The following is a 27,932-nucleotide window of genomic DNA, read 5'->3' as shown; positions in this document are numbered from 1 at the left end:
ATATAGTAAATCTGATACCAAGCTGATAATTCCATTTACAAATCTCTGTACAGATATATAGAGATGCAGGAAACATTACGCAGTGCAATAATAAAGGAATAATGGTGTTTCATTCATTCCTGTTATAGTAGCACAGACATATTAACGCCCAGGAGGGGCAGAAAAGATTGCGAAGCTCGACTGCTTTGCAATCCTCCGCACACCACTGTGGGAGGTGAAGGCTTCTAGTATGTACAAAGCTAAATTATATCATATAGAAAAAACCCACAAAATTTACAGTCCTCAATCTATACTATATGGAGTTAATTTATACACCTTCACATATACAAAGAATAAAGAACAGCCATGGGTGCCTCTAGCAGGTCGAAGCAACATTTTGCCACGGCCAGGAGAAAAGCAGATTGCACTAGATACATGAAATCACATTACAAAACCGATCCTGCAGGGTTTGATTTCTGGTCACAGTATTCATGCTTTACTTGCTAAGGTATCTTCTGAAGGGATATTAAAAGAAAAAATTATCAAGTATTTGTAGGTTTTCCTTTTGTGAAACCAGCAGCCCGGACCGCGTGAACAACAAATGCTGGTATTCAGTCTTTTTCGCCATCTTCACTGCTGCCTGCAAAGCAACAAACACAGATAAATCAGATACAGATGAACAAGCAAAGAATATTACGATTATTTTTTGGCAGGAAACTTAGGAAAACTTAAATAAACTTAGTGTGTGAAACCAGCTCATCATGTAGAGAAGAAAAAAAAAAAAGTCATAATACTTGCACTATTCAATCGATATGAAATGAATTGTTCGCTACCCACTAAACCCTGCGGTTATTAGGATGTGTATTTACACACAGTAAGTTCCGACCGCTCGATGAATAAAGCAGCACGGGGCAAGTACATGTCATTAAAAAAGGGCAGTAGGGGAGATTCTTTTTGGGGGGGGGGGATTTGAATTACTGGACCAAATGGCTACAGGGCTTTCCCTTTTGCATTTTTGGACCAATATATTAAATGCAAGAAAGCCCTTGGCCTGGAATATTAGAAGCGCGCACCCTTCCTCTGCGTCTATCGCTACCGCTCCTAAATCCTTAGATTGCCTTAACCCCTTAAGGAGAATGGGCGGTCCCTAAACCCATTGAAAACAATGCATTTTGAGCCCGTACATATCCGGGCTTTATCATTAAGGGGTTAAGCTGATCGTTAGTTGATATTTTTCTATATTGGCCCAAAAAAAAAGGTATGTAGCCCATTAAACTCACAGGACCTCAGAGTCCATCTGATGAGTAGGCTTTCTTGTCCAAGTTGGCCCAATAAAAAGGTATGAACTTTGACAGAAGAATATTGTCTATGTCCATTTCCCCTTATTTATGACGATATAAAATGAAAACCCTGAAAAGTATCGAAGCTTCGTACTTCTCTTTCCTGGAGCCGCAGTTAAATATTAACGGCAGCGAACTACACCTGCTCTTCTCTCACAGCAGCGCACATCTGCTTCAATCACACATTACTTCAAGATTAGCTCTCGTGACATTGAACTATTGGAAGGCCCTGGAGAAAGAATTCTGCCACCGCAGATCAACAGAAACATTTTTCTTATCGCTTGTCAACATTCATAATGAAAGTGCAAATAGACATTTATAATTCAAAAAAATAAAATAAAAAAAATTAAAAAGCCTCCCTAAAACAATAGTTAACCTGCTTTAACTAATAATTATGAATAAATAATATATTTTTTTTTAAATCTGCCGGTGCAAAACTGGTAATTATTTAGTTATCCGGGGCGAGTGATATCACCTTGGTTAACCCCTTCACAACAAAGCCGTACATACACAGGCTTACAATGCATTGTTTTTAATAGATTTAAACCCATTGTCCTTAAGGGGTTAATAAGAAAATAAACTTCAAGAGGTACAGCAGGAAGGGTTAAAAAGACAATGGTCAGCATCACTTAAATACTGCCTTACGCTTTTTAACGTCTGTTGAACGGTAAGATTGTTTTGTTATTTTTATCAGTTAATATGTTAACTTTTCCCAATAAAACAAGATATTTAGAAACTACGGTTAACCCACACATTGACGAGCTAAACACATTTTAACCACATCTTTAAAGGCTTGCTTTGAGACCTAAATGAGTGTAAACAGCATTTGGGTTCCCAAGAAAAGACTGTCCGACGACACACCCAATAAGACCGCTAAACCATTCAAAAAAGCACTCTGAATAATTTATGGACCTTTTTTGTGATTTGCTAGAAGGGAACGCATTTGGTGGGCACGCTCAGATACTTGGCACTGCTATCCGCAGCTTGGTACATGAACACTGGTGGTTTACCGTGACTACACCTGAAAAGATTATCTTGCTGAACATTGTCTCTATAAGCAATACTTTTTCCACCATCCTTGAAACACTTACCTCCTTGCTCTATATCAGAATCCGTTAGATGCGTGAGAGAGAAACTCGCCATGTTTGCTGGCGAGATGGAGAATCGCGAGTAAGATGAATTAGTCCAGTTTTGATCAGGACTCCTGGAGGGTGGAGGAGGCGAGAAATATTTCGAAGGATTATCAGATAGTTTGGTTCCGATTAGGTTTTGTGCCGATTTATTTATAAAAGAAGGCTCAGGAGAGGAAAAGTCATCCTCCCATTCAAAACCACCTCCTGCCAGAGAAAACAAAAAGGAAGCATATTAGTATCGTTTTATGTATTTCCCAAATAGAAATAGATGCCTTAACAGAGAATAACTGATGAATAATATCGGGTGCGCGACCAATAACGATTTAGTTACAAGTGGTCTCATCGGGTCAGAGACGAAAATAGGAAGCAGAAGTGTAACTAGGTAAAACAGTGGGCAAAAAGGGTATGTTGGGTACAACTTCCAAGAGACCGATAGAACAAGTACAGTCGGTAAACAAGAGGCTGCGTCTACCAGGAGGTAGACATTAAAGCATTGCTTCACTCATTGCTACAGTCACGTATATAATGTATTTTCCCCTTGATGTCTCAAGACACGAGGTTGAAGGCTAGAGGAGATTCTAATATAGGTTACACGAGAAGCTTTTACAGTCATTTGCCATATATGACAAAATACAAGAACTTACGTTGTAACAGAAGCATTCCATTTGGAACACCCTGATTATAGACAAATTAGCAGTAGAACACAGAATCCTTTACTTCCCCCAACCCAAAATACAAACAAATGTCAGGCGGTCAAATGTCATTACCTTCTTCGTCTGTAGAACTTTCGGAGTTTGTAAACCTCTGGAGATAGCTCGGAGCAGCGGGAGACGTTGGGCTGCTGCTACTTGAGACTTGATTGCTCACATCAACCACATGCGATCCAAGATCTTTGGTAGGAGTTTCCTAAATAAAATTAAAACCGAGTCGCTGTTATACAAATCTCATGATTAAAATACGCACAAAATTATTTGGGCCCAGTAGGTCTACTTTATGACTTTACTCAATAGAAATACATATTCACTTGGTGGAAGCCAACATCAACATATGGTTTATATATGGGATCTACGTGAAGAGTCATCAAAGGACCCAATCCCATGAACACTCACCATAGATTAAGGTATAAATATTGTTTGTAAGCTGTAAACTGTGTGCTGTAGGAAGTTAAACATTTAACGTCACTGGCTTAACTATGCACAATTTATGTTAGCCTCATAGATTTCCCACACTTGGCTAGGACTAGTCATCTCCTGACAGGTCGCAACACCGGGTCTACTGTGCCGGGCCCCATGGGGCACATTCTGATATAACTGGGCAAATTGTGGCAATCCAGATCTTATTGAATCACAACTTCCATGACGCTTTGCCACCGTGTACGGCTACCTGCATATCATGGGGGTTGCAGTCCAACGATCAAAGGGCTACTGGCTGGCTAGCTCTTAAAATGCAGAAGATGACTTAAACATATCAGTTAGACACAAGTGTCGCCTCAGTTAAAATGCTACGTTCCATAGAAATGTACCTGATCAAATAAATACACTGTGACATCACCAAAAAAACGAACTGCTTTCCCGCTCTTTTTCTCGCTGCCGTTGAGCATGTTTGATGCTGCAGGTTTTTTCTTTTTAATTAGGCTTTTTAAGTTTTTCCCATCATCTTTTTCCATATGGACAACTGGAACTGGATGGACTACATCATCCTCACTGTCTGAGCTAAAACTGTGAAGATTGAAAGCTCTAATGTCATCATCTGAATCATCACTATTCTCATCTTCTTCATCAGCATCAATACCATCCTCAGACAAATCAAGGAGACCGGAAGCATCAAGCTTCCTAAGATACTTTCCTTCCATGTCTGGCTCTTTCAGTTTCTGGCCATCATTATGATGGAAGAATGGAATCTCCTTGATTGCATCTGTTGAGCGGAAGAGTTCTGATGGCCCAAAAGGATTGACGATTTCCTCCTCGTCTAATGTTTTATTTTCAACAAGGGATGGGTCAACAGGAGAATGTTGTGTTGCTTCACTCTTTGATAAATCCATGGAGAAAAACCCATTCCATTCAGCCTGCTGGAGAAGCTCCTTTGACACTAAATGTTCAGCAGGGCTGTTTTCTAAATTCTCTTCTTTAGACTGCTTTAGATCAACAATGCTTATTTCAGATGCAGAGTCCTCTTGCGGTTCCTTAGTTTGGTCCACATGCGAGTTAAGAGTTGAGTCGGTTTCTGGGACTCTGACTCCTAATACCGATGCATCCGTTTCGATTTCAGGTTTCCTTTCAGATTCAGAATCATCTGAGAAATAGGCAGAGTCCCGATAAGAGCCTTGACCCCCATTTGTAGCCTTCTGAGTTTTAAGTTCCGGGTCATCTTTCATCTCAAAGTCAGTTTCTCCTACATCAGAGATGATGATAATCGGGGCTGTAAACTTCGGTGCATTGTTGATCTCATCTGTATGTTCCACATTATGGCTTGACTGTGCATTAATATGCGAGGTCCATTCTGGAGATTCTATATTCTCAGTTTCATAACCACTGTCGGCAGGCTTATCGGAAGGTGCGAAGGTGTGTGTCCCCTCTATCTCCAAGGATTCTAATACATTCTGAACGTCTAAAGAATCAAGAGAATCTGGCGTTCCGAGCGACGGTACCAAAGACGGAGTAAGGTTTGATATGCTGTCATCTAGCAGACTGTCTTGACTTGCTGAATCTGAAGAAGCAGGTGTTACAATAACCTGATCTGAAACAAACTCTCCATTCAGATGATCAATATTATTGTCAGTGTTAAGTGGGTAAGGCTTATGAATGGAACCAAGGCAACCATACTCATTGGGCTTGCTGTTCTTAACATTATTCGACAGGATATTTTCTGTTTCCGATTTATAACAATTAACATTTCCTTCAGCGGCTTTATGGCTTCCGACATCAAACTGATGGCTTTTAAAGTCCTGATCATTACAAACATTTAAAACAGATATACTTTCAGTGCCAGGGGAATCGCTGGGCTCCTCTGTGGATATGTGCAGATTCTTGTAAGAATCAAGTTCAGAGTCTTCAATGATCGATGACGAAAGTACTAACTCCGGTGGTGTTTTCACATGTAAAGATGAATTCACTTCAGCCAGCTGGAGTTCAAAGTCCAAACTACTTTGGGGTGATCTGTTACATATACTATCTGGACCGACGTTACTTTGCAATTCAGATGCCGGTTCATACAATTTATCTGTGTGATAATCAGACAACAAATTCTTCTCTGTCAGGAACAGGAAATTTTCTGACAGCTCCGCAAAATCCGGTAAACCAAGATTTGATTGTGGTGTATTCCCAAAAAGAAACGTTTCTATTTCCAAAATGTGCTTCGAATCATCACTTAGGGGATTAAGATTTGAACAAACCTGAGAGGACTCAAATTCTGATCGAATTTTTCCAGGCAAGTCTGAAAGCATTATTCCACCAGGCAGTTTTTCTATTGTATCAAAGTCCTGGTATATATCTTGAAATGTGGCATTTTGACGACTGGAAACATCCAAATATTCTGGCATATTAGACCGTCGAGATTGGGAAGAGTCTGTGTTCTTGGATTTTGTGGTTGAATGAAGATCTCCGAGAGCAATTAATTGTAAGTTTTCACCTTTATGTTCTCTCTGATTATGAGAAGGATTATCAAAGTCCAACCTGCTTTCTCCTTGCTCCTCCAGCTGAATATAATATTCATCTGTTACCAAGACATTGTGGGAATCGAATACTGGAACTACCTCTGGGATATCATCTCTGCCATTATGTTCTTGTTTTCCTTGCCCAAGATCAGAGGCCGACTTCTGAAGAACATCAACAGGCACTGGGAAAAATATACTATTATAATTCACGGCTCTATCAGAGTCTGTATGGCTATGCTCTTCAAAATGATCCTCTTTGGCTGCTTCCCAAACATACTCAAAACTAAGCCCCTGGCTAGTTTCAGTTATAGTAAGAATTTCATCCATTTCACCACCAAGATCATCCCCATTGAAATGTTCCAGAATTGGAAATGCCAGATTATTTGCCAACTGCTGCCGATTGGTAGTGTTTGGTTTAAGAGAATTCCAGCGCTGCTCAAAGTCCACTTCAGGGTCCTTTTGGCTCTGCATACGGAGGTAAGTGAGTAGCCTGTGGACTTCTTCAGCGGTAAGTCGCTTGTCAGTGGGTAACCAGCAAAACTGCAAGACTTCAAACCTTTAAGAGAAAAAAAAAAATGTTTATACATATATAAAAATGTTTCTGTACATACACACGGTTCTCCAACGTCTCATCACCAAAAGTACCCTTCCATCTACACAACCTACACATCGCCTTGTAATCCTTCACCCCAGCTATGAAGCAGACAACTGCAAACAGGTCTGGTTTTCCCAAATCAAATATTTTGAACAGAAAAATCAAACATCTTCATATATACACAAAAGAAGAAAATAAGCTTAATATTGTGTACAATCAGGTAAGCACCACTTAAATTGATACCTGGGTGAAAAATCTAACACGGGATTGGGAAATATGGGTCAGGGAACTAAAGCATTTACTTTATACATGTGCGCAATATTAATATCGCAACACAAACATAAAACGTTGTCCACACAAAATAGATTTGGAGCTTGGATGTGAAATGGGTTTCTCTTTCTAATTCAATGATCTTCAGGCCCTGCTGACTAGTTACATCCAAAAAAAAAAAAAGTTAGCAACTTAGCAAGGACTCTCAGCCAACTACGCATAGGAAACCAATAAAAAACTGTTAAACAGCACCAAAATGAACGTATTAAGTATCTTGCATTTTTTGCAGCACTGGCATACAAAGGACATCACAAGCTTGTTTTGTGGAAGCCAAAGACATTTGACAGGACTGTATTTACAGAGATCATAGTCTGCTGAATGTGCCTAAACACAAGAGCAAACCGCCTCTCACCTGCAGCAAGACCCTTGTTTCTACACCTATAACAGTCTGAAACAAGGACATCTTATTGCAGATCCTGCACCCTCTGAGCGTTCTCAAACTTCCAAGTGCAGGTTACAAATAGTTTTTGTGTTATTTTTACACAACACATCTGACCTCCCTGTAACATCCCTCGAAAGAGAGAGAAAAGGCGTACGGCGCATAAACATTCAGTTTTAAAATGACATGAATATATGCATTACCATCTGTCTGCATACGGCTGCTCTAACTGGGGTTTCGTTAGTTTAACGTCTCTTTCTTTTATCACGTGCGCCAGCACTTCGCTGTCTGACATCTCTTCGTAGGGTGTAGCAGCGTTATCAAACAGCTCCCAAAGAGTAATACCCAGAGACCTGGAAATAAAAACAAGTTGTTAAAACTACAATTACAGACCTATTTCTTTAACAACTTCGCTACCAATGATGTCCCGACCTGTAGTTGGTCTACAGCCAATACCACACGGGATACGATGTGGAAGTAATTATAGATGACATGTAAGCATTGTCTGTCTCTGTTCTCGGATATATAAATATATATATATATATATATATATATATATATATATATATATATATAGCTATATCTCTCTCATATTTGTATATATTTATATTTATTTTGCTTGGGTACAGCTAACTGCTTATAAACTTTTTTTTGGCCAGAATTAAAGCTGCTTCAATTTAGAAGGCACAAAACCTTTACACAATATATCAACTAACGACTACTAAACATATAAAATATAATTCTATATCATAAATCTATACTTTAAAGCATAATTATAACTCAATCAAATCATCTTAGATACATTTTCCTTACCAAATATTACTAGGCCGAGTCTGATCTGCAACAATTGTCCTGTCTTGGTAGAACGTCACCAGCTCTGGAGCCGTCCACCTCACTGGGAAAACCTTCTGCTCGGTGGTCTCCATGTAATCCTCCTGAAAATAAAAAAGTTGTTGATTTTTTATTGTTTAATAAACACAGCTACAAATCATTTTTATGAATTAAGCATTTGAATCTAAATGAATTAAATGAATATGAATGCTAAAAAAAAAAACCAAAAAAAACAAACAAAAAATACATTTTTAAGTTCTCTAGCCTTCAAATCAGGTCATAGCCTGTGATACAACCTCAGGGAGCTTTTCAGGGACACTAGCCCCTGGGTCTCAACTTTCCATAAAAGTTTGGTGAGCTCGGTGCAAAGCACAGACCTCAAAAGGTGAGGATCCTTTAAGAAGAATCAAATGCAGCTGAAGACACCTCCTTCCATGCTCAAACTTTATTTTTGGGGGCACTAAAAAGGGACCTCCTTGAAATGCGGCTGAAATATTACCGTCAAGTCTTACCATGAGCTCCACGTTATGTTTTTTTCTGCTTTTGAGGCTTAGCATTAGCAAACGGCACAAGAAATATCATCTTACCTTGTACCTGCTGTAGCCTATTCCATAGTCTCCTATTTTCACTGTTAAATCAGATGTAATATAGCAATTCCTTAACGCCAGGTCACTGCAAAACAGAAAATGGAAGGTTATAGATCATGAGAGGCCAAAGTTGAAAAATCATAAGAAAATGCCCTTTTAAATAATAAAATGTCTGTACGCCTCCAAATTAATTAAATGTTACCATTTTGTTGTGGCTCGGGGATCAGACAGGAAACATAATATGTAAAGTCAGGGATCACTATGGCAACCAGTAAACAAAAATGAAGGCGCCATCAGTTAGAAAATACACACGCATGAAGGCGACCCCTGACATTATTATATTACATCTTGTCTTTATTTTTTAATCAAAGTGATCATATCCACAGGATTTAAACTACAATAAATTAAAGTACTAAATATTTGTGCGAGTTCTTTCGATTTGAGCATAAACACAATATTAATCGGTACGGAAAGAACATGGAAAACGTAGCATTGTACCGATATACGTTATTTATATCTATGTCTGTGTACAGCGACCTGTTTAATGTAAACACATTTCTGAACTATTTGCACACGCTGAGGATAGTAGACATGTTAAACCTAAGGTACACAAGACATTCAACAGAGCGTTCACGGGTGACATTTAACCTTTTAAAATGATTCTAGAACGGGTTTCAAAAAAGACACGCAGGAAATGCCGACTTATTCAGCGCTTTAGTGAAACGAGTGACCTTATGGACGCTTGGTGGCAAAGGTTCAAACCAGCGCTTTACAGACACAACAACGATACAGCGAGAGAGAAAAATCATACCAGCTCTGGTACCATCTGAAGAAACCCTTTACATGTACCCAAGAGACTTATTTCAACGCATTAAGACAACCAGTCGTGAGGCTGTCATTAAAAACCATTTCCCGCATTTAAACAGACGGGGAAAAGCCGCTGCTCGCCGGAGTCTAATCTCAGCAGAAAGAAGAGACGACGACGTTTAAGGGAGTTGCTTTTCCTCTTCAGGGTCCTGGCGGAAGGATTATTTTTATTATTAATTGTTTTATATAGCGCCATCATATTCCGCAGCACTGTACAATGGGTGGACAGGACATAAGTAGTATAGAACATAATTAGACTTACTGATAAAACAGGTGAGGAGGGCCCTGCTCAAAGGAGCTTACAATCTAGAGGATAGACTGGTTCTGTCCCCCCATTATATAGTTACCCCAATACTCCCAGTCTGAGGCTACACTTTCCCGGGTTCCACATGCAGACCACAAAACATGCTACAAGAAGAGGGAATTACTCACACAGAATATTTAATATGGTTTTTTTTTTGTTTTTGTTTTTTTATACACAATTCTCAGTTTTCAGACCTCAAAACTGTCAAACTTGAGTCACATTCGGTAAGTTTCGGGAATTGCATGTATTTTTCATCTATAGAGGCAGACCAAATATATGACCACACAGGCTAGCACCACATTTCGTGATCCGAAACAAAGCCAACATTTCACACACACAGGCTCGGTATATAACAGAGGCGACAAGTCCACAGCCGTTCCATGCAGATAAGCATATAAAACGGAGGATGAAATAAAGCGGGACACGACACAAAGCAGAGGGCACGGGTGGGTAAGGCTGCAGTCCTTAGCTGCCTTTATTTACCCCCGACAACAAAATCACTGATGCTGGAGACTTATCTCGCACTCAGACAGCATCAGGATATTGCTGACAGAAGCAAACACCTTGCCTTTCCAGGTAGGAGGACAATGGCCCCTGGAAAGCTATCTAGTGTCGGCGATCATTGGGGAAAAACCAAAACAAAAACAGTACTAGAAGACCATTAAACCTGAAATCCAAAGTGCCGCAGGAGTCATTGCTGTATATAGAGGATGAAAATTTTCTTTTGTTACTATAAAAGAAAAAAACAGCAGACAAAAAAGGAAAAAAGAAAGATACAAAGCAGCCCCATACGGAGATAACGGCTGTACCGAGTCTCCTGACAGTGAGGTGAAAGGACGCCGTGCCCTACAAGCCGATCCTCGAAAACATGGAACACACTACAAAGGGCCCTCTCTCCGAGCCGCGCTCAGCGTTAAAGACAGACAACGAATAAGACAGCAAGCCATCTCTTCAAACTGGATCCGAGTCGATACCGATGCGTTAGAGGAAACCTTACCGACGGCTTGTGCGTACCTTTCCTGCTATTATATCGCAGAGGTCTAAGGCTCTAAGTATAAGCTCTGCATAGTCAATGGCGGACAGGTGCCAAACAGGTAACAAACAGGGCTTCCGGTTCCCTCTCCTGCATCGAGACGAGCTTCGCAAACTCCTTCTGCCGCTATTACCACCGCGTCCGCGGATACGGTTGTGATTAACAGAGGCCAACACGTGCTAAATGTCTGAATATACCGTATTGGCTCGAATATAGGCCGCACTTTTTTTCCCCCCACTTTAAGTCTTTAAAGTGGGGGTGCGGCCTATATTCGGGGTCTAGCGCCCGACGCCCAGGACATGCAGTCCCGGGCGCCGGGCAGGCAGCGGGGTTAGGATACAGATCCCCCGCAGCGGTGCAGGGGACCTGCATCCTACTCCCCGATACGCTCAGACAGCGTCCCCTGCCAGCACTTTCCACGGGGGGGGGGGGCTGCCGGCACGGGAGGTTGTCTAAGTGCATCGTGCGGACGGTCACCGGCTGCGGAGGTTGTTTACCCGCATGGCCGCAGCCGGTGACCGTCCGCACGACGCGTTCTACCTCTGCCCCCAAGACTTACCAGAGCAGACTCCCAGGTGTCTTGCGGGGCCGGCGGGGGACATCTACGCAATACGCGTATACAACTTCCGGTGCCGGCACATCCGCTGAGTGCTGGCACCGGAAGTTGTATACGTGTATTGCGTAGATGTCCCCCGCCGGCCCCGCAAGACACCCGGGAGTCTGCTCTGGTAAATCGGGGGGCGGGGGCCCAGAGTGGCAGCATATCTCGGTGAGGACAGTGGCAGCATATCTCGGGGGGGGGGGGGGGAGTGGGCAGCATGTTTTTTTGGTGCTTTTTTAAATAAAACTTTTTCTTTAAAAAAGCACCAAACTTTTAGGGTGCGGCCTATATACGGGGGCTGCCTATATCCGAGCCAATACGGTAAGTGTCAGCATGCGTCACCTGATCCCACCGGGGCTCCGTGTGGCGCGTGTATCGATAAGGAAGGTTCTCATACATCAGTTACTTGTTAACTGTTACAATTTTCAAAAGCCATAAAATTTTAATATGGAGTGCTAGATTTTCCAGTCTATAAATATTACAGCCAAAACAATGATGGGGGGTGAAGTCAGGGGAAGTGACTAATAAGCAGTCATTCTTTTTTGGGTTAAAAGGACATCCAAGTGTAAAGTATTTTAGGGAGACTGTATGTGCGTGTATTTTATGCGCCTCCCTAAATCTTGTTAGAATGAGGGTCATGGAAACCACATTTTCTTTCTTTTTTTTTTTTTTTGCTAACAAGTTTACAATTAAATACAAACACGGTACACATTCAAAAAATATTAAACAAGAATTACCCCGACTACATGCAAGGAGACTGGCAATGTGTAATTCACAAGCACTTGTCATAGACTTAAAGTTATTGTGTAAAATAGGTAGCCCTCCATCTCCGCGGTGCAGCGGTTGAGTTATAGAGCTTCACGCGTCTCCATCGAATATTCCGGGGACATCTTAGGCTCGGTGGGTTTCAATAAGTCAACTTTAAAGCAAGTGACACGGCCGCAGGATAATGCAATAAGTGATAACACCTCCATAACTTTTAACATAAACATAGAGCTGCTACTAAAAACTTGTTCTAAAAATAAAAATGTTACTGTACAGAAATGGAGAACAGACACATATGGAGTATTTTCTGGTCACGGATCTCACACTGCTGTCCAAGCAAAGGCCAAGGGATAAAAGTTAGATCAAAAGCAAGCTGCTCTGGCCAAGTTTTATAATGACACTCTGTACCCTGAACCGTTAGAGATCCCACGCGAGGTCTAGACAGCGTGTGGAACTTACCAGACCTCTCCAAGCAAGAGGTCAGGGACTCCACTCGAAACCAAGATCATGTGTCCGCTATTTGTAAAGAATGGCAACAAGTGCTTTGTCAGACCACAGATTGAGTATCTGTTCACCCCGACAGACAAGACGCCCAAATAATTCATTCCAGACAAAGTGATGTAATAGATCAAACTGAATATCAAGCCGATAGAAAACACACGAACATACATATGGCGCACGTACCTGTGAACAAAGTTGTGCTTGTGCATTATGGCGAGTCCGGCCGCGATCTCACAAGCCATTCTCTGAAGCAGCATAATTTCCGCATCTCCGTTGAGTTTTTCGCACTCGTTACTTAAATAAGTCTTTAGGTCACCCTGCAAAAAAAAAATGCATAGATATCATCAGCTGCTTCATCAGCTCGCCGCACTTCAGAGATGCTTAAAAAGCAGCAACTAAATACATTACCGAGATCTAATCAGTCAACAAGGTTATTATTAGTAAAGATGTGCAGCTTAATAGTCTTCAACTCATCGAGTTTCACATCTCAAGTAAGAATTGCTGCGGGGCGACTCTTCCTTTTAGGGAAAATCTCAACCCCTGGGCACGTATTTTATTATCCTAATGCCGGCTGGTATATCATCTGCTCGCCGGACGGCAGACTTTGCTCATTCTTCCTGGGTTTGCACTTGATTGTAAAAAATAAAATAAATGGAGGTTTGGTGGCCGACAAGGTGGTTCTTGTGAGCGCAGGCACATCGACAAGAAGAAAGACTCAAGTGCCCGAGCTGCGATCAAAACCCGGAAGCAGCGTGAGCTCGGTGAACCATTTACATAAAGTCATACGGAGGTACAGAATAGCCAAAAGCAACTTCATTATGAAGAGACCGCTGAGGTCTTGAAAGTGTTTTTGTTTTTATAGATTCACCACCATTAAAATGTATCAACTTAACCTAATACTACAATTTCTCTTGGGCTCATATGGTTATATCCATAGATACAGAGGCTTGGGTGGATTAGTGTGATGATCTCCATGCACAACTAACATCCTCCTTGCATTAACTCTCCATTGTAAGCCCTTTACACGGCATGGTTAAAGGTGCGGTTCCACTCAAACTAGCGGAGCTCTACAGTTTGATTGGCAAATCAATTTAAGTAAATCTGCCATTGCGTTATTCTCTGAAGGTTAAATCACATAAAAAGATTTAATGTAAGGTGATGTTCCACCTTTTTTTAATTTAAGCAAGGGATTTTAAATGGATTGCTTAGCTGTACGGATTTGTTCACTCAATGAGCTAACAGCACGCATTTCCAAGTTTTAGTCTCTGTAGGCATTTAATATTAAATACAGGAGGAGTATAAAGCCAAGCTGATGCAGGGACTATACACTTTGTGACAGGCAACTTAAAAAGTACAGCTCGTAGATACTTTCAAGCTTTCTCCCTGTACATGCGATACCTACAGAGGGCGTCTGTGTAAACGTGACCCAAGTATGTTCAGTGACTGCTGGTGGTGATGGGGATCTTCTTTGGAAAAAAAGGTTTAACATAAAACATACTGCATTGGAGAGATCGTAAGCTCCCTCGAGGTTGTAAGCCTGCGAGCCGGGCTCTCTCCATCTAACATATCGGTTTGTCTTAGTCTGTCAATTCTCGTCTTGTCAGACCCCTCGAATATATGTGTTGTATTAAGTGCTGCGTAAATTGTTGGCGCTATTTAAATAAAATATATTATTATTAAAGGACAGCTTGCAGGAAGAGCAGTCCGAAGCTAGGTGGCAGCACACAACCATTTGTAACGCGACAAACGATGTGACTATTCAGTGAAATGAAAACCACCACTCACACTTCGGTGTTCCCACCGCAGCCGTCTTTAAGCACTGATCCCTCCAGCTGGAGCCGTCGCCCGCACACACTTTTTTCCGTAACAGTTCAGAGCGGTTTAACTCAGTAGTTAGGGACTATTTCACATCAACAGCGCCAAATTATCTGACCTGTGCAACCCTACGTGTTTAATTAAACGCTGGAAGACTACCATGAGCTTCACCGAGGCAAAGCGTGTCAAGCAGACACGGTGGTAATGACGACAGCAGAATTATCTGGCACTCGGCTGGCTCCTAAAATATTTATTTGTTAATCTTACCTGTATTCGATACATTTAATTGATGTAAAGAAGTCGAAACAAAATAACCACAAAGCCACATACGATTTTGGGGGTTATAGCCTCCATGATATTTATCTAGCATTGATAACTTATGCTTTCCACTAAAATACCGTATATAACAGGGAAGACACCAGGCAGGGATTTCATTAAAACAAAAACGCTTCCTTCAGGGAAGTCTAATGAAGCATAAGTCATCATCAATGTCCAACTAAATTTAGTTTTAGGCATATGTTTAGATAGCAAAAAAAAAAATATTTTCTTGTCTAATCAAAACCTAACAAATGTCTACATATCTACATTTCAAGTGCCCTTTCTGCACAAACCTCATGGAACACAGAAGTTACGACCTGCATCGATCAACGCTATAAGACAAAAACGAAACATGCTTCTAGATTGCGGTGATAGTATCCACTCCCCCGATGTAATTTTACTTTAGGTTCCCAAAAATAAAAAAAAAACCCTCCGAAGACTTGATAACGAGGCACTGTTTGTATCAGAGTGAAGGTAAAACAGGCTTAATTATTGTTCCAGGCACTTTGTTTCATGTGAGGATGGGTCACAAATTAATATAAATCGCCTTTTTGAAGCAGCATTATTCTCGGCACATTTGAAACACGCATATTCACGGCTACCAGTTATTTCTGTTTACTTAATAGACTTACAAAATAGTACGAAAAGGCAAAATGTAAATAAAATAAAATTTCGGGAAAAAAATGGCCTGGCTTACCAAGTCACATAAGTCAAACACCAGGAGGTACGGCATGGTCTCCAGACACTGACCAAGACATTGTACAAGGTTCGGATGATGAAGATAGCTATAAGAAAAGAAAAGAAAAAAGGAAAAATACAAAATTAAAAAAAAGTTACGACAGATGAAAAAATTCAAAATTGCGCTCGTACTTTTTCAGGTTGTTGGTTCAGCGCTTATCACCCAATGAATTTGCAAAACGCTTCTTAACGGTCTCTGGAATATTGAACGTACGGATAGAATTAGAAACGTTAAAGTTCTTACCTGTAGGGCTCTCCATTCTTTATAAACTGTTCCTGCTCTTTGGTGTTCGCGCTGGCTTTTAACTCCTTCACGATGACTCTTGCTACGCTGTTTTCCCTGTAGATCTCTCCAAGAAGAACCTGCATTGGACAAAATTGGTGATGGTTATATAGGGTCTATAGCGAGAACAAACAAAGCCCCGACTTCCTTCAGCCCGACAGCAATAGAGTTTCCTCCAAAGACATGCTATGATCTTGTTGACCACTAAGTGTTAGGGAGAGAAGAACCGCATTGCAGCATTAGAAAACTGGGGAAGACCAAGTAACCACTTGAACTTCACACGTGTATAGCAGCTGTTTTAATGTAGCTATATAAAAAACAGAAATTAACAGAATGAATAATTTGTAGTATTTGGTTGACTTGTTTAATGACCCTGCTCGTGCAGTTTGGCCCTGTCAATCAATCAGACAGATATGAGCGATCCAGCCGTGCTGGCCGGGATCAGCAAATTGTTTGGAGGCTTAATTTACACAAGCGCCTCTTAAGCAACTCTGTACCGCAAAATAATAAAAAAAAGCTGAAAAAAAATGTTTAAATGCGTAATCCGGTCTTGCATCCTTGAATTTTCATCATCGTTTAAAACCTTCAAGCAAAATACATTCCGATACAAAAACCTACCTTTCCAAACCAGCCGCTGCCGATTTCCTGAATGTAGCTCAGGCTGTGCCGAACAATTTGGGACTTGGAGACATCTATTAAAGACAATCAGAAAACAGAATGACTAAAGATCTATATCCTCAGGATCTTCAAGAACTCAGCTTTTCTAGTGTATTTATAACGTTTCAGTAAGAGGCGGCACACATTTTGTCTGCGTTGAACAGTTTTGCATGGGGTGGGAGTTATGGCATGAAGACAATGTGTGGCATGCAGCAACACAACAGCCTTCATTCATAAAGTGTACAAAAAGATGTTGAAGGAGGAAGAGTGGCGCATACAGCTGGAACCCACAACATGCCTGCAACAGATCGCATTCTACTTCACGGCGACAGCAGGTCTCACAGATCAGGTTTGTAAAGCACTTGTGTGCCCTGGTAGAAGGATCACAGTATACCACAATCAATACATCTATAAAGAATGTAAGATCCATAAAGTAAAGTCACCACTGAACAGTAGCCAACATCAACTCAATGCTTAGTATTTTACACAATTAAGAAACCAAAAAAGTCCCATATAGTGCTATAGGCCTCTTTATGAAATCCTTTGTGTACAGGGGTAATCCATACATAAAACATCAATCTAAGTCTTACAGTCTGACAATAATGTTACCTTCAGTCTACAATTTAAATGACCCTTCTGCAGAACAGACCACCGAGTGTACGCAACGTCTTTTTTTGTTCTTGACCGAGTAAAATGTATCGGATTTAATGGCCAACAACAAGGCATCATACTAACAAGATGTCTAAATGCGATGTGTGATTTAAGCAACCGATGCCAGGCAAACAGATACGCAGTGGTTTGTGTCGGTGCTTTGCAAATCCAGAAAACCGGATCTACATGTCACAGTCCATAAAGAGAAACTTCACTTCCACGCGATGATTAAGGGAGAAACGCGAATGTGAAGATAAAGTAGGTCAAACATGATGTTCTGATACAGACAAGGCAAAGGATGCATAAAAGGACAAACCTCGGAATAAGTAGGCTAGAGATATGTTTAAAGGGACAGGGAGCCCCCTAAACAAACAACGTGTACTTGCTTTACATGTACTTTAAAAGTATTGATTTAAAACAGGAAAGGTTACTTCCCTTAGGGAGAAACTGCAGCTTCCGAGTCGCAGCTCACCCTTTTCTTTTGTGTCCTTGTGTTCTTCACCACCCATTACTCATGGGAAGTCAATGCACTTTCCGCACATGCACAGGGGTGTCTAAACAGACCCCCTACGCAGCATTCACCGAGCAAGCGCTGGAGATGACTGGCGTAAGTATATCACACGCAGGGAGATGCGTTCCATCAAGGGTCTCTGTCGTGTAAATTTAAAGTCACATCAGCTAGAACATGCATGTACGTACCTGTGCCCTGACGCTATACAACACAGCAACAGATGCCTGTCAGTGCCTAAAGACTAATGCCCACGGCTACCACATGGTATACAAGACTGCAGCTAAGTGATGAGCATGCACTGTACGTCAGTAGTATGTGAACCGACCTTGGGGTGACTGCAGCTGCGAGGGAACCGCAAGTGAAACAGCTGGAACAGATAAAGTGAAAACGTCTGCCGGAGACTGAGTCGACGGGGTGTCTTCTGCAGGAGGCGTAAAATCTATTTCATCGTCAAAATGGTCTTCAAATTCCTAAAAGTGAACAATAAACAGGCGCTGTACACAAGGTGGAAAAACGGCATGTACAGTCAGGCAGGGGCGCATGCACAGGTAAATAAGCAATCACGCGTATTACTACGCCATGCGGGTTTTGTTCTGGGTAATCCGTACGACTTACAAGATCACTGGATTTAAAGTTTGATTACATCTGAATGAAGCAGCAACATTTTGTATCCACACGTTAGGATCCGTGCACACGCAACACACACGTCTAACGTGCTTTGGGTCTGTGTGTAGGCGTTCATCTTGGCTATCGGCTAATTGACATCAAAATATCTTTGGTTCCAGAGATTTGGTAGGAATTAAATATATGAAGTATTTCTAAAGCTTGGGCATTGAGGACTCCTCTCCTTTAGCATTCATCCAACACACACAGACATAAGGGGAACACAGATGGCCGCCTTTCCCCGACACAACCGAATTTGCTTGAATAAGAAAAAAAGAAAAAGTATTTCAGAAACATCTGAAAAACAAACAAAAACACCCCAAACAAAAAAATGGTGACTTTACAACACAAAGTAGATTTAGTGATTTTGGTGATATTTTACATGCAAGGGTCTGACGTTCACTATTGTGGGGGGGGGGGCACTGCATTATAATCACGGTCACCTTATATGACCCTATTTAAAGTTTTTTTTTGTAGGTTAAAATAAATGAGCAATAGCAACACAGCAATTTAGATCCCACGGAGAAACAGATTAATTACTTTACCTCTATTTACTTTATGTCCATAAAGATTAGTTATTAGAAATGAGCTCGGACATTAATTCAGGATTAAAAATGTGAATCTGGAGGTGCGTGTCGGCGTTTCGGGCAAGCACAACGCGTGTTGAAATGCAGACATGTGTGTACATTTACAGACAAGTGGGGAAAATCTCTGAAAGTATTCCCGTCTGAGACGCGGCGCCATAATTCACGCAGCAGCATCAACTTTTTTATAAAGGGGAGACGGAGATAAGAGCGGCCAAGGTTTCCATGGCAACATGTAAAAATGGCTCTGGCCAAAACCAGCGCATTAATGTACACTTTCAATAGATTCAGAACCTCCCAGCAGCCGTTCCACTATAAACCAATTACGTGGGTCTTCTTTGGCTCTTGCAGCAGAAAAATCACCGAGCAAATGTATTAAAGGAACAGCTTAGTGCACCCGACCAGAAGAAGAACGCACACTCACTTTAATACACATTCTCCCAGAGCGAGGGAAAAACCCAAGGCACTAGCTGGAGTTGCCGTCGTCCTGTGTGGTCCAAAAATGCTTGCCATTAATTGGCTGCTTGAAGTAGCCAATCAGTGTCAGGAAAACCTTCCCATTGAAATCAGGTAGCTGCCCGCAGCATTGCACTGAAGTGGACTGAGTGCCTCTTTAAAAGCGCTCTCCTTCGGTATACGAAACAAGAGCGCTCTCCTTCGGTATACGAAACAAGAGCGCTCTCCTTCGGTATACGAAACAAGAGCGCTCTCCTTCGGTATACGAAACTAGAGCGCTCTCCTTCGGTATACGAAACAAGAGCGCTCTCCTTCGGTATACGAAACAAGAGCGCTCTCCTTCGGTATTCGAAACAAGAGCGCTCTCCTTCGGTATACGAAACAAGAGCGCTCTCCTTCGGTATACGAAACAAGAGCGCTCTCCTTCGGTATATGAAATCGAGAGCTCTCCTGTTTCAGTATAAGTATGAGCTAACATGTATTGATGTATATTGGCAATGTCAAATTTTAATGCCACTTAATTTTCACTTTTTAATAGCGCTATGGAAAATTATTTGTCGCTTTACAAATAAAGGTTGTGTATTAAAGTGTTTGTATTGTCACCAAAATGCATTTCTCTTTATAAAAATTACTGGCATTTAGATGTATTTAAGCACATTGCAATAACTAATACACTGTGTATAAAAGACATCTCCTACACTACAGATCTCTGCAGATACAAAGTCATAAAATGTCCCTTTAAATTACATCAGTGGGGTGTTTTTTTTTTGTTTTTAAGGAAGTCTTTTAGGATTGAAATGCTTTGTGGGGCGGAAGATGTTTCTGTCACCGTTTACACTTTATTGGAAGGGCTTTGTCTTCCTCATGAAATTACACGACAAACATTCAGAAATTGTTTTTCTCGCTATCAATACCAGAATTTCTTGCTCAACCAGTAAATCACGCTTCGATTTTGATTGTATTTGGTTACGTTTATTATAAGGTGCGCTCGTCTGAGCATGTACGCCTCATTGCCACCAGCATGAAACTTTAAAAACTATTTGTGTCAAAGAGGACATTGTCAAATAAAAAAATCTTATGTATAGCAACCACATGCAAAAGCAGAGGTATGGCCGGTTCCCCCGGTACCAATCTTACCTTGAAGTCTATTTCCGTTTCTTTGCAACAGGATATACAGCCGACTAAAAGGACAACGAGCGCGATGAAACTGCACACGGAGAGCAGCATAGAGAACAAAGGGACTTCACCGATAGGACCGTCCTCTGAAATGAGAGCAAAAATAAAGTGTTACCCCGCGCATGGACAGTTCTTACACCAGTACATGAAACTATACTAGATGGTAAAGCTGGTTAGAGGAGAGAACCTCTGGCTTATATGCTGCTGAGCAAAAAAAATGTTCTACTGACCGCATCTCCTGCAGGGGAATCAGACCTAATGTAGAGAGGATTCTCCAATTTGGAGATCATATGATATATACTCCGATCAGCCATAACATTATGATCACCTGCCTAATATTATATAGGTCCCTCTCTTGCTGCCAAAACAGCCCTGACCCGCCGAGGCATGGACTCCACTCGACCTCTGAAGCTGTGTTGTGGTATCCGGCACCAAGACGCTCGCAGCAGATCCTTTTAGTCCTATAAGTTGCTAGGTGCGGCCTTCATGGATGCGTCCGGGTGCCGCGTGTTCTCCAGGTAAGCGACCAGGACACCTTCTTCCATTCCTCCAGGGTCCGGTTCTTATGTTCACGTGCCTAATGCAGGCGCTTTTGGCAGGGGATAGGAGTCAGCATGGGCACCCTGACTGGTCTGCGGCTATGTGGCTCCATACGCAACAAACCGCGATGCTCTGTGTTCTGACACCTTTCTATCAAAACCAGCATTAACATTTCAGTAATTTGAGTTACAGTAGCTCTTCTGTTGGATTTGACTACACGGCCAGCCTTCGCCCCCACGTGCATCAATGAGCCTTGGCCGACCATTACCCTGTTGCCATTTCAACACTTTTTCATCCTTGGACCGCTTTTGCAGACAAGTAACACCCCGCATGACCTGCAGTTGTTCAGACGCACTGTCCCAGTCGTTGGCCCTCGTCAGAGCCGCTTAGATCCTTACGTTTGCCCATTTTTCCTGCTTCTAAGGACGAAATGTTCACTTGCTGCCTTATATATCCCTAACCACTGACAGGAGCCATGATGATCAGATTTTCCGTGTTATTCACTTCACCTGTCAGTGGTAATAATGTTATGGAGAGAGAAAAAGCGAGCAACACTGCACATGCTCTCAACTTCCCAGGAAAGTGCCCCAAAATCAGGACTGTCTCACAAATACTGGGACTGTTTGGGGGTATGCATCATTGGAAACTACAACTGGAGGAGCACAACTTGCCTGGTCCTTGGCAGAGAGTGCTTGTCGTCACTCGACCTGCCAGGTCTTATCTGATATACCAAACACACGAATGTCCTCCAACCTGTTCCCTAACTGGAAATTGAATGCAAGCAATCTGCTTTCCTCTTATCTCAGGTATGCAGCTACTTCCCGATTACCTTTATCACGAATCAACAGACTTTCATTTAAAGGGGAAGCTTTTAGCCTAAAACACATTAAAAAGACTTATTAAAGGAGGTGTTTTTTTGGTTTTGGAAGTTTCAAGATCCACCTTATGGGAGAGGAGGGTCAGGGTAAAGAAACTTTTCCATTTCCTGATCCAAAGTTCCTAATTTTTGCCTCCCTAATCCTCACAAAGACTGACTGACTGAAAAGAAGGGGGAGATGATCATGGAAACCCGACAAAAGGAGGACGTCATTCGTCTCTCTCCCCTTACCATACATAAGGGTTTTTGTTAACATGTATATGATTAGTTTAATCAGCATTTCAACACAGTGACAGATTTATTTGAGATAAAATGCGCCACTAAAAACACTTGATCTATATTAACCCGACCCACAGAGATGTTGCCATTAGAGAATTAATCTTGGACCAACTCCTCCACCTCATAACCATCAATCCATGTATGAGGCCAAAACCCGGCATCCTCCCCAGCAGGGCCAAACAGCTCAGAGCGCCCCAAAAGCCATGCCTCCCGAAAAAATCCATTTACATTATTCTCCATAACTGTATCCCTCGCCAACTGAAGAAAAAAAACTTTCATTAGAAACAAAGCAGGAGAACTTTACAACTTGACAAGCATGTAGAGCAAGTCACCAAGCCTTCCCCTTATGCGATAGGAACACCTACTGAATCACCCCGACCTTACTGCCGGTTACAAGGTCATGAATCGCAACGCAAACAGATCACAACAGGAGTGCGTTTTCTTGAAACAAATTACAAAAGGTGTTAAGCGTGCATATTCATTAAATAAGAACCAAAAGTCCACCAACGAAAGCGCCATCAACAGCACCAAGTGGATACACGCGGGCCGTCAACATCTTTGCCAAATCCTACACCTCTATTCTTACACCATTGAGATAAACGTGACTGTTGGACGTCGTCATAATGTCTGCGACTACTCACAGGTGGCCAGGTCCTGCCACAGAATTGTGTTATTAAACCTAGTTTCCCATTTTAGATCATCACCCATGGCTTCATTGATTACAATACGCTTCATTGTAACCAGTTCAGGGCCAGTAGATGTAGAAATTAGCAGCCGGGAAGGGATACACAAGATATATCTATATATAAAAAGAAGAGACACTGCTGCGGGCTGGTAATGAGCCGCAGATACCCGAATCCCGATAGCATATTTCAGAAGCACAGATTAAAGAGGCATTGCAATTTAACACTATAATAATATTTTTAACACTTAAGAAAATTACGCCAAGCCTTCTCCATTATGCAGAAGCCGCCCTCAATCATTACAAGAGCTGCCTTTTCTCCATAAAACACAGTTGGCTCCTTAACAGCGAGGATTTCATCGTGCGGTACGGACTCCCGGCTCCCGTAAGGCCAGAGACCTGGTCTGGCAGAGAAGGACTATGTGGTCTTTTGCCATTTCGTAAGGGATGAAAAAGTGCAGGGCCATTCTTAGCCCCCTCCATGAAATTCAACCTCTTGCCAGATGAACACCAGCACGTGAATCTCTTACAAACAGACCACAGCACTGAAGGAATATTTTCACTCTATATTTTCAGTGCAGTTTTAGTAAAACCTTGCAGCACCGGCTGTGTATACGCAGGGAACACAGAGTCTAGTCTCAACCGTCGGTTATGAAAAAAGTTAGACGGAGTTTCGTTTACTGCATACATTTTATTTCAAGACCTTTGAAACAGTAGGGGGGGGGGCAGCATTTCTTAACATAATTCAAGTAAAAAGGATCAAAAGTGCCTTCCAACGCTCATTAACATAACCAAATGGGGAGACTTCCAATAGTTTGAATGGATGTGTATTTGGAAGCTAAGCTGTCTAATGTATGGGTTCTTCAGTTCTAGTTCTGGCAGACCCTTTCAATAAAAGGACTGTAAGATCTGAGGAAATTATTGGCACTATATAGATAAAAGATTATAATAATAAATAATGTGTGATGCACCTGAAGCACGCAATCCCCTATTCCGATGTACGCTATATTCAGGAGTCAAGGAGTTAAAGCAGTAAATGTGTGAAGAAATTAAGAAAAGCCCACGGTTCACTTAATACAGGAGGTCTGCCAACAGGATAGCAGCTAAAAATAATCGGAAATAAAGACATGCCTTCGCTGAGACCCCGACCGGTGAATGTCCTACGGGCGTAGGGGACGGGAAACAACGCAAGAATATCACACACCTGGGGGAAATGTTTAGGGTAAAAGCCTTAAAAAAAAAAAAAAAAAAAAAAAGGGATCTCTCAATCTGAACACAATGTTGCCACGTGCAGGTCTTCACTCTGTCCAAAACAGGGAGCTCGGATCTGGTGGTTCGGGAACTAAGTAAGCAGGCCGGAAGAGGCAAACCAGGCATCGGACGCTCTTTAATACACATCCGGGCTGTGTGGTCCCTTTAAATGTTCGCATGCTCCATTCGGCATGGGAGGGTCTCCAGAATCCCCCCCTTCTCAGTTCTTCAATATGCCTTGTTCTATAGCGCATTAAACTGTCCCTTTAACTGCAGGGATGAATAGCTGCTAAAAAAAACATGTATTTTACATAAATTACATTTGCCTGTGCTTACTAAGCATAACGTATAATGGCTTGCTCAATTCAGAAAGCGTATAGAATTCATTGCAAAATGCAGAAACGTAAATATCACAGATGAGGACGGACCGCTTGTCAGGAAACGTCACGAAAGACAACACTGGGGCAATACTACTAGACGTAAATTAAGGAGCATAATCGCTAATAAAAAGGTAATTTTAATATCCTGGTTCTAAAATATTCTCCCATTTGAATGTGTGTTGCGCAATTCCAGCTACAAGATCATAAAGCATCCAAATGGTGATTTAATATGACAAAAAGTCCACATGGCACGTAGCACTAGGTGTGAGTCAGTTCCCCTCCGACACACCCCGGGTCTCGTGACAGCCGGCCCAAGAATTATTAATGAAGCAGACACGTCTTTCCACTCATCGTATCGCCTGTGAAACCCAAAGACGTTCACGCGTGGAATCAGGAAAACATAAAAAAATATGACTACACCTTCACCATCGCACCCGATAACAGAAAATAGGAATCTGGAGCAGGAAACGAGAAAATAGGAGAATTAGGAGTATTGCGCAAGATACCTAATAGAACCTGTAAACTTATCACCCCCCCCCGGAGAACAAGTTAATACGGAGTTCTTCCAGGAAGCGTTAAGTACCGTCACATCATAGCAATCAGCCCATTGGTTAAAACGCAATCATGTGGGTCAATGTCAAAACTAGAGTTTTTTTTAAATTAGTTGTGCTTCTTGATAGCAGTTGGAAAAATCGGTGCATTGAAGAGTAGTTCGGTATATCAGGGCAAAGAACGGGGGTTGCTGCGGCAGCAAACTGCGCATATATCGCGATGTTGGTAATTTCACGGCAGCATGAATGTCTCAGACACAACCAGCATGCAACCTCTGTCCCCGAGTAAAGGGCCGGGCGGTCAGCCCATCCGCACCGCGCGTCTGTGAGACCGGACGAGGAATGACAGGAATGTCGGGCTTGTTGCAGCTATTCCAAAGAGCATCAGCAGAAAACTCGTGATACGGGCATTTTTCTCTAAATTGCCGCAATTCATCCAATTTTTTAAAAGACTGAATAACTAATCAAATCTAGAATGCTAGGAAGATGATTGGGAGGAAGTAACAGGATTCGGATATTGTCTCCGATTGCTATATATATATATATATATATATATATATATATATATATATATATATATATATATATATATTTATACACGCATACATTATATACACACACGTGTCAAAGTTATTAAAGGCGCTTTCAGGAAACTGCTGCATATTCAGAAATTCAGACAAACCGGTTCATCCAAACTGTCTTTGTGTGGCCGCCATTACTGAATATTATTTAACATTTCAGGTTATGTAAATTAAACAAGAACCATAACAAAAAAAAGGGCCACTAGAACGTTGATAAAATATATACACACCCCTCCTCGCAGACAGCTACTACCACCCCTCCTCGCAGACAGCTACTACCACCCCTCCTCGCAGACAGCTACTACCACTTAAGATGGTATACAAAGGCCTAAATACATATCTCGCTACAATCAAAGGTCAAAACCGATACATACTCTGCACTGCGTCCCCGTTTAACATTAAGTTGAATTTGAAATAAGACGTAATGGCTACTTCCCATTTAGCCACATTTTGTAAAAGCCTTCATAACGCGATAAACAGCACACTGGTACACTAAATGTGGGCTTTAATTTCCAAAAAGAGGTTTTCTAAAGACGAGCAAAGCTCCACACAAGGATGCGATATTAACTAAATTGGTTTTTTTCCCCATGAAATAACAGATAAGGTAGACAAAATTCCAAAGAACCATATCAAGCAATAATGACCCCCCCGTTGATTGGACCATCTTACAGGTTGCCATGGTTACGTGTTCAGTTATGTGTTCCCTGTGCCGTGTTACGCAAGCTTAGTGGCATTTTCAAAAAGTCTATGTATTTTTCTAACATCTTAAAACAAAAATATATAAAAATAAAATAAAAAGTTAGACGTCACGTAGGGGGTCCGGTTGGGCTTATTGTAAAACACAAACCAGGAAAGCCGGCTGTACCGTCTACGTGAGAAACGTCGCTCAAATACGGGCTAAAAAAACAAACAAAAAAAACGGTTAAATTGTGTTTTCACTAGTCTCTTTTTTAGGAAGCCATCACCCAATTCCCCATTTCCCTGAAGATTGAGGGGGTCTACAGGAAACCCCCCTGTAACCCAGAGGATAAGACAATACATCACAAAGCTGTTAAAGACCCATAAAGCAGATAGAAGCACCCAACAGGGGCCTAAACGAACTGCCCCACCAGCTCTCTCAACTAAAAGCGTTTGAGACATTGTTCATCACATTTTGGGGGCAGCTGTGTCATTCAGCAGTATGGATTCTTTACAGTAACATTTTGCTACGTTAATATTCTGCTGGGAACCTTTAATTGTCATGTGACACAAGAGCAAGCATGTATAGGCTGTTGCCATAGAAACAAAGAGCTTCATAAAAGTTGATATGTTTTTAAGCAATTGAACCTTCAGCGGTCGGAATAAACTGACGTAAGGTTTACTTGTTTAACATACGAGAGGGTCCTATAAAGATGGAGTCTAAGGACATCAGCGCATTTACCAGAAGGCGGCAATCGGGCAAACAGGTTTTTAGAAAAGAGCATTAAAGAAGTCAATAAAGAGTTAATATAGACACATTATAATTATGCCTATTCACTAAATTAGTTTACTTTATAATTCCTCCAGACACGGGAATGGCAGCCCCTAAACACAACTGGAGTAGTACATGCCCCCCACCAAAGCAGCTGTATGTGATGATGCGATGAGGGAGTGTTGCTGAACATGATGGGAGTGGTAGTTCCCAAATTAAGCAGAAAGGCGGCAGATGCCCCCACGATGATAGAATGAGGAGCGCGCCCCGGCGTAGCCTCGCCTTACCTGCACCTGTTTCAGGAAGTGGAGCCGCTTGGACTCGGACCAGCACCAGGAAGAGCCAGAAACCGAGGCCCAGGAGTGTTAGCCGCAGGCGCCCCATGCTGCTACGCAGGAGCAGGCGGTGGGGAGGGGAATCTTTGGCCCAAGCAGTAAAGCGGACTCGGTGTCCTTCTCCCTGAAGGAAGGGGAAGCTATTTAATGGGGATCCGTGAAACACCGAGGCTTCACTACCAGCCGCCGCTGTCACCGAGTGCCTGCCACAGCCTCCTGCCGGCTCTCACTGTCAACATAATCCTTAGGCCGCTCAT

The 27,932-nt window shown here is 41.9% G+C and overlaps 1 protein-coding gene across 1 annotated transcript; it reads right to left on the bottom strand.

Moving 5' to 3' along the window:
• Positions 1–590: 590 nt before the first annotated feature.
• Positions 591–27,932, bottom strand: LOC149283498 (serine/threonine-protein kinase LMTK2-like). The gene is made up of 15 exons (XM_089497454.1): positions 27,906–27,932; positions 27,628–27,799; positions 20,711–20,835; positions 18,196–18,340; positions 16,670–16,743; positions 16,013–16,131; positions 15,728–15,815; positions 13,081–13,214; positions 8,827–8,911; positions 8,222–8,343; positions 7,612–7,761; positions 3,975–6,660; positions 3,220–3,358; positions 2,411–2,656; positions 591–619 (listed from the first exon to the last, which is right to left on the bottom strand). Exons 1-15 carry the CDS (start codon positions 27,930–27,932, stop codon positions 591–593), a joined length of 4,341 nt encoding a protein of 1,446 aa, XP_089353580.1.

Source organism: Sceloporus occidentalis, unplaced genomic scaffold (assembly GCF_023333645.1).
Source record: "Sceloporus occidentalis isolate IW3139 unplaced genomic scaffold, rSceOcc1.0.p SCAF_103, whole genome shotgun sequence".
NCBI lineage: Eukaryota > Metazoa > Chordata > Lepidosauria > Squamata > Phrynosomatidae > Sceloporus > Sceloporus occidentalis.
Note: the sequence above shows the minus strand (reverse complement) of the source record. Positions and strands in the feature narration are given on the sequence as shown.

What these genes read in the sequence shown, in the direction of transcription:
- LOC149283498 (XM_089497454.1), bottom strand. Translation starts at nt 27,932, where the DNA reads ATGAGCGGCCTAAGGATTATGTTGACA. An exon ending in GCCTAAGGATTATGTTGACA is followed by an intron (nt 27,800 to 27,905) that starts GTGAGAGCCGGC and finishes CCCTTCCTTCAG; the next exon opens with GGAGAAGGACACCGAGTCCG. An exon ending in CAGTGTATTTATTTGATCAG is followed by an intron (nt 3,359 to 3,974) that starts GTACATTTCTAT and finishes AATTTTATTTAG; the next exon opens with GAAACTCCTACCAAAGATCT.